The sequence below is a fragment of the Mytilus trossulus genome, chromosome 10, assembly GCF_036588685.1.
Source record: "Mytilus trossulus isolate FHL-02 chromosome 10, PNRI_Mtr1.1.1.hap1, whole genome shotgun sequence".
Lineage (NCBI taxonomy): Eukaryota > Metazoa > Mollusca > Bivalvia > Mytilida > Mytilidae > Mytilus > Mytilus trossulus.
In genome coordinates, this window is record NC_086382.1 from 29,514,683 (window position 1) to 29,525,466 (window position 10,784).

The window sequence follows — 10,784 nt, forward strand, 5'->3', positions numbered from 1 at the left end:
TATAAACAATTTTAAATTTTACATAGGCAATGAGCGCAGACAGGGTTAAAAATTCAAAAGTATGTAAGAATAAATTACAGAAATCAAACTAGTCCAAAAGTTATACATAGAATATATGAGAATCCAAAACTTTTAAAAGGAACAATTTAACAGGACACAAAAACCTATCCACGAACACATGGATCTACTTGAGTGTCCGACGTCAGAAAAATTATATACGTCACATAAATTTGTCGTTCAATGTGCATACAAACAATAAAACATAAACATAATACAAACATCAGCATTCAAGGATATCAAAGTATCAAAAGATATGAAAGCATTTAAATAAACATTTTATTGCCTTTAATGAAATTTTTACCCTAAAAAACATTTTTTTATATAAGCTTTTAATAAATGTATAATTTTGGTATAAAACAAGCCATTAAAAAAAAAATGCCATTACAATCAGATTTTTTTTATTTATTACAACGTAAACAAAATACGATCATCAAAATTCAAAGATATCAAAGTCTTAAAATATATAAAAGCATTAAAATATATAAAAGCATTAACATAAATTTTTTATTGCCTTTCATGTAATTTTTACCCTAAAAAACCTAGTTAAAGAAGTACAACCCTAGTATTTTTCCATATAAAAGCATTAATTTACTAAAGGAATAATTTTGGCAGAAAACAACATACTGTAAACCAACTTATTTTTGCGGATACTTAATTTCCCGTTAGGTCCTATCTAGGCCTCTCCCGGCTATTTAATTTCGTGATGAGGTGTTTAAATAAGAAAAGATCCAAATGATACATATTCGCGACGATTTAAATTCATGTTATTTTTCTACTCGCGAAAGTCGCGAAAATAAATCCCTCGCGAAAATAAGTTGGTTTACAGTAACCTTTACGAAAGAAAAAAAATTGCTCTCTGATTAAAGTCAGATTTTTTTTTATTAATTCCAACAAGAAACAAAAACAAAATGAGAAAATTAAACATAAAAACTGTGAAATTCTATTTTGTGGTAAAGGAGTTAATAAGGGTTTGTAAGGGCCCGTTTGGCCTCAAATTTCAGGTTCATCTAATGAAAGATTCTGAAAACTTATTAAACACTTTAGTGTCTACTTCAGTCAGTTCAATTAGTTTATGTGAAAAATTTGAACTGATTTAGTCAATAGAAATACCCAAATCCAAGCTTTAATCTTAAAAATCTATCAAATATGCCATAATATGTCACTTTTCAGATGTTTTTTTGTCAAAATGAAAATGGCCGCATCCTTGATAACTCTCAAACTTTATATATTATATGAACATCATCAAATACAACTTACATTAAGAAATTAAGAATGACCACAAATGCAGCCATCTCCATTTTAAGACAGAAACCGTCTAAAATTATACTAAAATAGTGAAAGATTTCATTAATTTAGCAAGACTTAATGATGCTAGTACACAATATATGTGCATTTTATTGTCAAAAACAGCCCATAAGTATGTAGAACAAGTATTCTACTTTCCAATAAATAACTAAAAGTTAACATTTTAATAATTTTGTAAAACTGTTTAATTTTGGGCCAAACAGGGGTCTAACTAGACCTACTCCTTTCAGAAATACGACACAGAGTATTTACAATTCCTAGCTATTTTCCTAATTTTTACTCTACTATAGAAGACAAGCCCAACTCCTGCAACAAATTATTAAAATGTCGTAATTCTTCATATTCTCCAGCCTCTCCTAGTCTAATCTTTATTCTATTGGCTAGTGTTTTAGCTGATTCAGTTTGACCGCTTAATGAATAACATTTAGTCAGTCCCTTTAAAGCTTGTAGTTCATGGTGGGTGAATTTTGCTGATATGATCTCCTGATCTCCTATCATATCCTCTGGCGCAACAAATTGAAATCCCATTTCAGCATCTTTATAGTTTCCCCGACGTAAGGAAAATTCTGCATTTCTAAGTTTCCCAGCAGTCATAGATCTACATGACAACTGAGTGTCATTAAGCATGGCATTGTATTTGTCGCCCATTTCGTGTATTTTTTTTAGTTTTTTTTCATCTGATGTAATCTCAGTCATGCTTGTATAACACTTCACCAAGCGCTTGCAACAAATATGGACATGCTGTGCATTTTCTGGTCCAGATTTTATTACCCCATAATTAAAGTTTTCAGAATTGTATTCTAATAATCTCTTAAACTGTTCAGCTGCGTCTTCAAGACTTTCCAATGTTTTGAGTTGGAGATCTGCTTTGTCTTCAAATCTGAGCTGCAAGGTTCCACTAAGTTCTGTAAGCATGACATAGAGAATCTTCCATTCTGGATATTCACTGGCAATTCTTTGACCTAATGCCTTTGCCAAAAACAAAGAATGAGTAAAGGACCTTGCCAAATCTTTGTCAAAAGCATCACCCAAATAGAAAATTCTCCTTCCATAAGTATAAAAAACTTGTAATACAATTTCAAATAAAAATATGCCCCCAAGTTGATCTTCTGGCAAGGCAAGATGCTGTTTACAAAGGGTGTTATATTCTTTTTCCGTCAAACGATACTCTTCTTCAAGTTCATCATCCAAATATTCTTCAAGTTTTTTTAAGTGATCATGACCCCTGTACTTATTCAATGCAAACTGTTTTGCCATCTTACACAAAAGTGCATTTTTTTCATGATCGCCAATCTGAGCTTTAATTTGTTTAAAAATGATATCTGCCTCCTCTTCTGCAAATGTTTCCCATGTTCTATGATGGTCGTCACGACAGCATCTTTGCATGACCTGTTTTTCAATATCTTCTTCTGATATACCTATTATGGCAAAACATGCTTCTTTGGCAGCCGTTGAATGTTCCCCGGCATTTTTCAAAATTCCGAAAAAATTATATGTGTACCCAACTATGTCGTACACATAAGCCAAGAGCACATTCGATTCAAATTCACACAAGACATTCAGATTTTCTGCCTTCAATTTTTTAACGTGTTGTAATACTGATATAGCATGGGGTAGTAGACGATAATTTCTGTCGTAATCATTTGGATTGTAATTATCTTTGTCCATAAGCCACATCAAAGCTGTCAAGATGTTTTTGATAAGTATGGCTTTTTTGTCATCCGACATTGATTCTTCTATGGTTTTCACAACAGCTAAGTGTGTTGTAATAAATCGATCATCATCAACTCCCCGAACGATACCAAATGAAAACTTTTTGATGGCTTGAATGAAGTTCGTAGTGTTGAATCCTTGATGATTCTGTTTTCTTCTAGGAAAAAAATCAAACAGAAGGACAGGGATATCTTCTAGAGCAAAAAATTGTAAGGCTTGCACCATATCAAAAACATCTTCTCCATAATCATTCTTTAAGATTTCTAAATATTCCTGCAATATTTTAAAGACTGCTCTGTTTCTGGATGGGTCTGATACAGATCTTACAAATTTATCCATTTCAGAGGATTTGCTTCCTCGCAAATATTTGATGAATTTCTTTGGTGTTTGATTTGATGAAGCCATACAACTCCTTGCTCCATACAGTAACAATGGATGGTTACCAAGCATTTGTGCCAACTCTCTGTAACTTTTTTCCTCTTTTGAATTCAGTTCTGTCTTCTTGTTTCGTAAAAACATAACTGCTTCGTCTTCTGAGAAGCCATTGACTATGATGATGTTTTCTGTATCACAAAATGTTGAATCCCAAGTTGTTACAATTACTTTCAAGTTCAATTTCAAAAGAGTGTCTTTCAATTTCTGACATTGAATTTTGGTTTCATCTGTGACATAGTCCAAAATTATCAGATTTGGACCATTTGTATTTTTACGTAATTCTTTTTGAATTAACTTTCGTAGTTCATCTAGGGAATCCTCGTTATCAATATTTTCTGTCTGTGTGCTTTCTTTTTCAAGACCCAATTTATCTGCTAATTTCTTCAAGGAATTCATTAGTGTTATCTCATCCTTACAATATATCTTCCAACAAATGCTTTCTACATGATCTTTACGAAAATTACAAGCAAAGGTCAAGGCCAACTGGGTTTTCCCACATCCAGTTAATCCTATAAATAAAAAAAATATGTATCCTTATTCTCTAAAAGTAATAGAAATCTTCAAATTAAAAAAAAGTGTATAAGAAATTTCTTGTACAGTAAAATTTCTTTTATTATCAAATCTTCATAAATGTATTGCTATTCAATTATTGACTTCCCATACCCTGAGTAAGTGGTGTGTTCCTGTATGCATTGACCTTAACAACAAAACCTCTAGTGAAAACTTTGGCCACCATGCCACAACACAAGTGAGAAGAGAAACACCATGTTGCAACAAAATTGAGAGGAGAAACATCAAGCCACAACACAAGTGAGAGGAGAAACACCATGCTGCAACACATGTGAGAGGAGAAACACCACACTGCAACACATGTGAGAGTAGAAAAACCACACTGCAACACATGTGAGAGGAGAAAACACAAATCCAATACACAAGTGAGAGGAGAAACATTATGCTACAACACAAGTGATAGAAGAAACACCAAGCCACAACACAAGTTGGAGAAGAAACACCAAGCCACAACACACGTGAGAGGAGAAACACCATGCTACAACACAAGTGAGAGGAGAAACACCATGCTGCAACACATGTGAGAGGAAAGCCAATACACAAGTGAGAGGAGAAACACCATATTGCAACAGAAGTGAGAGGAGAAACACCATGTTGCAACACAAGTTGGAGGAGAAACACCATGTTGCAACACAAGTTGGAGGAGAAACACCATGCTACAACACAAGTGAGAGAAGAAACACCAAACCAATACACAAGTGAGAGGAGAAACATCATGCTACGACACAATTGAGAGGAGAAACACCATGCCACAACACATGTGAGAGGAGAAACACCATGCTGCAACACATGTGAGAGAAGAAACACCAAACCAATACACAAGTGAGAGGAGAAACACCATGCCACAACACAAGTGAGAGGTGAAACATGTGATAAAGGAATGTCAACAAACAAACACAAAGGTAAATAGTATTGACTAATACTGAAAGACAAATAACATACAAAAGATAATTAACAACTGTTCAGAAGAAGTTAAATCAACAAATCAGAATGCATTGCAAAAAAAAATCATTGGTCTATCAAGTCACCTAATTTGTTTTGCCTCATAGTCCCAATCCAGTAAACTTCAGGAACAAATTCAAAAGTTAATTAGCTTGCAACCAAAAACAACTGAATGAAATAAAACAATATAAAAAGCTTAAAAAAGATATAAAATACTGGAATAAAGTGGTATGTGTAAAGCAGCTGACATAGCAGCCAATACTTTTATTTTTTTTAACATACATTCTATATTTTCGAACATATGTATTATTAGTGTCAATCTCTGAAAGTGAAAATGCAGGACATTATCGGTATTACTTGGTTAAGCAAATAGCAGGCCATAATACCTAAATACAGTTTTCAGTTGTATTTTACAATAGTTTTTAATTCTAACTCAACTGTATTATTTCATTGTATATTTTAATACTTTTCAGATATAAAAGAAAGCTTACTTCAGACACACTGAATAGGAAAAAAACTCCCTTCCCAAAAGTTCTTACCTAGGTTGGGCATAAAAAGGGGAAAATACCTCCAGACCTGTTAAACCCTGACTCAATTACCTATATATAGCTAATAAAAGAATTATAGCAAACCTGATAGAACAGCAAAGTTTTCAATGTCCATTTTAGAAGTAAGCTCTACTAACTTGGTGGTTTCCATGAAATGCTCCACAACCATATCATCTTGTATATTACAAGGACCTAAACAAAAATTTAAAAGAAGATTCTGCACAATGAAGTATATTTAATAATTCATCCTATACATATATTTGTTCAGCCTAACAAACTTTCCGCTGGTAACATTTTTTTAAACAATGGCATGGTAAGACTGTTCCTTTTGGAACAACTTTTTTTATTATTCTATATCCTTTAATTATATCCTTTAATTATTCCTAAAGGAGCAAAAACAACAGTTTTTTTTATATTAAAAATATCTTTGTTCAAATGTTTGTTCAATAATGAAAAGAAAGAAAATACCAATTTATTTTGCCTTAAGGTGGTACCTAACACTACAGGGAGATAACTCTGTAAAATCAGCTAAACGTTTTAATTACCTTGTGTTGTTAAGGTATTATTAAGCTTCTCAGTGATCAAAATAGGTGTTTGTCAAACTGCTCTATAACCAGTGTATTTTTTCTGATAAAACGGTTGGTTCAAATTTTTTAATTTTTTTATATAATGGTCAAAGGGTCAAAGTAAATACTTAGTAAAAATTTCAAGAAAATTAAACGAGCCAAATTAATTTTAGTTAAAGTGTTGGGTACCACCTTAATATTCAATATAAATTCATTCAAATACTTTAAATTCAGATATTATTACATGCATTAATTAGTGATTTTACAAAAACAGACAATAAATGAGATTAATTATACTGATTTCAAATAATCCTGCATACAGCATTGTACAGATATATACAATGCATCAGTTATAAATAAGAAAGACAGTTCTTATTATTAGCATTAATAAAAACAATGCAATCATTTCTGAATTAAAGCTATATGACTGAGAATGATGGATGAATATGTGATAAACTTCCAGTGCAAATATAAAAAATATTCACTATGTCTTAATGTCACATAAATGTTGTATGCATACAATTCCTATTCTGTTCTTTAAAAAAACAATCTCAGCAGGATCATTTATGTTACAGTATATTTATTATGTGTATAGCCCTATGTGATTTTCTAATGCTAGCTGTTGGTGAAAGGTACAGTACATCCCTTCGTAAATCTTACGGACGAAATCCTTAGTTGGTTGGCCGTTATCAAATATATGTTTCACAGATAAAAGCTGACAGTTCCAAATGTCATAGCTTCAATCCCTTTCCTCTTTTTTTCTTTTTCTTTTTATCAAATTAGACCTTAAACCTTGTTTGTACTAACATGAACAACATGATGGATGCCACATGTGTAATAGGATCTGCATACAATAGCTTCTTGGTTATTAATTGTTAAATTTAATTCAAATTATGACCAATCAAATGGGATTGCTTCCCTATAATTAATTCTTTAAAATGTCCACTGAAATTCAAACTGAAATTCTACAATAGCATGTTCAACTTATGCTACTTTGGATGGTTTGTCTGTCAAGCTTTATATGAAATTTTTCTTGCATAAAAATCAAAATTGGCTGCATAATTTGTTCAATCGAACACAATTTTGTACAAGATTTAACCAGTAATGAAACTTTTGAGATGGGTCATATAGAGGCTATTTTTTTTAACCAGACAGACACTCCCAATCACTTTTATTAATATTGATGTGTAATGCTTGAATGAACAAACTTGACAAGAAAACATTCCAAATCTGTTGTGAAATATCTTTAATAAAAACTGTAAATACCTTCCACTGATTTTGACAGTTCTTCTTTATTTTCTGTTTTGAATTTCTCCAGTTGATTTACAAGTGGCTGCAAGTTCTTTTCTTTCAATAAACTTATCAATAAGTCTGCCTTTGTTTTTGACAAAAGGCCATGTTTTGTCATTAAATGGAAAATGTCTTCCCCTGTCGTTGCTGCATCTAAATTTTGAACTGGAATTTTTTCTTCTGCTTTTAATATAAATCTAAAACTTTTGACATCATCTGAAAAATGAAAGCAAATATATCATAACTAAATATATGACTTTTAAGTCTTTAATTCTAATGCACCAATCAACATTTTGGGCCATATATCTATTTATATTTATGTTTATGTATATTTATGTTTATGTATATTGTGTTATGTGACTGTCGGTTGTTTTCTGTTTTTAGGGTCATTTCAATTGTTAATTAGATGGCATCTAGACTCAAATACACACAAACAAAGCTACATATTATTGAGCCCATTCCCTGTTATAAATCACTTATTTTAAACCTTTTTATAATTTGGGTAAATGTTTAACATTGTTATAAATCTAATATGAGAATTTCAGTCAAATCGGTGAAGATGAATTTGACAGCTAGTGCCCCTTTAACATTGAAGCAAAAGGGGGATAACTCCTAGGCTCCTACCAAACAATTAAATTTTGTCAATCTTATATAATACTGCGGATCATTTGCAGCAGTCATTGTGTCAGTCAAAATAATATACAGCAAAAAAAATTCATTAGACTAAAATAAACATCTGTCTCATTTCATATTTTTGGGGATTTATTCTTCATGTTCTTTGTTGAATTCTCACTGGTAGATTCATAGTTTACTGTTGCCCATGAAACACACGGAAACTGTTATAGCCACGAATTAATATGAATCCACAGTATATAGACACCAGTCTAGTGTATTATTGAAGATTGCATGTTAGTTACAAAATTTCTAAAGATTATTTGGGTCTAATGGTTGCTGTCTCATTGACAGATGCCTGATATTTCCTTTTATTTGCATCAAAGGTTATTATTCTTTCAGAAAAACAACAATGATTTCCCCTAGCGATTTTATCCATGATAGTGCCCACATGCCTTTAATTAGATCCCCCATCTTTTAAAATCATAGATTCCTTATTTGTTAAGATACATGTAAAGTCCCAGTTTCCAATTTTTCAGACACACTGGGAACACTCTCTTGAACAGCCCCAATTAAGGAAAAATATTGAACTGTTTACAAACCTATGTCCAATTGGTCACTGATTTTTGAAAGAAGAAGCTGGAATTCTGTATCAAGTTTTGTCATGGTGAATCTTAATCTCTGAAAGTGAGAAAATAAATGAAAACAATTATACATCTACCAAGTAATGAAGTAAGGAACCAGAGGTTCTTCATTTCTTTGAGGCCCAAATCTTTCACTACATGTAGATAAAAATATGTCACAATATCAAAACAACTGTTTATTATTTGTTTTCACCTTTCTAAGTGGGTGATAAAAAAAATTATGTAGGTTAAAAAAGAGACAGAAAATATCAAACTAACAAAGGAACAGTTAAAAAATCATGTAGGCGTACGGTTCAAATACTGATATGGTCTAGAACGTATATTTATATAGTTAATAAATCCTTTTCATGTATATAAACATATATACATTTGAAAATTCAGAAATAGTACCAAATTCAAACTCAAACAAAATAATTAAGGAGATATAATACCACATGAAATATAATTATAAGTCAGAAAACAGTCATTTCTGAGAAATTCACTACAACTTCTAAGAAGTGAAAAACTTTCTTTGAGAGCCAATTTACACTTACAATTCTTTCTAATTAGAAGAATAATTTAACATAATTTGTATGCTCTAGTTCATTCTTGAATACAATGGAGAAATTTGCAGAAAAAATGCCTCAAATCAATGGATCTTTATGCCATATGATTTTTATCTGAAAATAATGGAAAACATATAAATTATATACATTCATAACATAATATGTTAAATCGATATATGCAGAAAATAAAGCAATAGACAACATGATAGAGTCTGAGGTATTCAACTTGTCTAAACTAGTATGTCATTTTTACTCTGGTAGATACAATGTACAGTTATAATGTATACACATTGGCAATCATACCACTTAAATTATAAGATAAAAATGTGAAATACAAAACGTATTAAACTTCCCAAATCTGTTTTTAAACAAGAAATGTTTTGCAACAGAAATATATAAGCATTTAACCTGGCCGAAAATTTATTTCCCAAATACTGTTACCTGCTTGTCAACTAATGGGCAACTCATAGTCCAAACTTCAGATTTCATTATTGCACAAACAGATTTGAAACAGACTTTGCTACAGACAGCCAACAAGTAATAATGTGTGACAAATCCTTTATTCAGCAATTTGCCTGCCAAGAATGAGGGGGTATAGGGGGGTCCTAATCCCAAAACCCCAGGCTTAAAAACATGAAATCCCGAAATCCCTGGCTAAAAAATACAAAATCCTGAGGTCCCAAATCCATAAAAAAGAATTCCCAGATCCCAAAAGGGTCAATCCAGAAATCCCGAGCTTAAAAACACCAGATAAAGGTCCTATACCCCTCAAGAATCAAAAGATAAATTTTTGTTTATATATAATTTTAATCATATACTTTTCACATGCAACAGTTTGTAATCTTTAATAAAGATAAAGCTGTAACTGTATATCAGAAGAAGAAGAATGAAACTTTACACAAAGCCGAACAAATTTATTAAATATATATTTTGTGGCATGGAATGCATGCATGGCCAACTTGCTGTCTAACACTCATAAGTTTTACCTTCTTAATTGCAACTTTCCCTTTTCCTTGTAGTTTTATCATTGATTTGAATATAACTCATAACGGTTAATGTTGATGATTAATGAAAAAATAATTTTGAATAAATTAATTTTGGAAAAGTGAAAACGAAAGTAGAAATACAGCTGTTCAAAGTTATACATATGAATGTTTCTTCTTGTTGAAACACTCCATTCATCACATTTGCACATGCAAAATAAATCAAATAGCCTTTCAGTTTTTGCTACCAAAACTTACAAATTTCTAAAAATTCGGTGAACATGTTGCTCTTCTGTACTATAAATAGACACTGTGTACTCTTGAAGGAACCAATGGAGAAGTACTTACTTTTTAATTAGGTCATACAACATCTTTTGTGAATGTTGGGATCATCAAATATTTTCTCTGTTTATTTGAACTTAATACAGTATTCTGGTTCCATTTTTTTCAAATTGTGATACAGTTTACCGTCGAATACCGACAATATGATCTCATTTCTATTGTGAGAAAACTTTCAATAAAGGCCTCAATAAAGTCTCCCAAGTAACTCTTCTATTTAGAAATAAAGAAT

At 31.5% G+C, this 10,784-nt stretch overlaps 1 protein-coding gene across 4 annotated transcripts; it reads right to left on the reverse strand.

Annotated features, from left to right (window-relative positions):
• Window positions 1-396: 396 nt before the first annotated feature.
• Window positions 397-10,754, reverse strand: LOC134687183 (uncharacterized). Of its 4 annotated transcripts, none has more exons than XM_063547269.1 (6): window positions 10,562-10,754; window positions 9,219-9,344; window positions 8,644-8,722; window positions 7,406-7,645; window positions 5,658-5,765; window positions 397-4,022 (listed from the first exon to the last, which is right to left on the reverse strand). In XM_063547269.1, the coding sequence occupies exons 3-6, from the start codon at window positions 8,705-8,707 to the stop codon at window positions 1,642-1,644; spliced, it is 2,793 nt and encodes a 930-aa protein (XP_063403339.1). In that variant the 5' UTR covers window positions 8,708-8,722; window positions 9,219-9,344; window positions 10,562-10,754; the 3' UTR covers window positions 397-1,641. The 4 variants fall into 4 exon arrangements, with proteins under 4 accessions (XP_063403339.1, XP_063403340.1, XP_063403342.1 ...); XM_063547270.1 differs by lacking the exon at window positions 10,562-10,754 and adding an exon at window positions 10,472-10,523; XM_063547272.1 differs by lacking the exon at window positions 9,219-9,344.
• Between the last annotated feature and the right edge of the window lie 30 nt (window positions 10,755-10,784).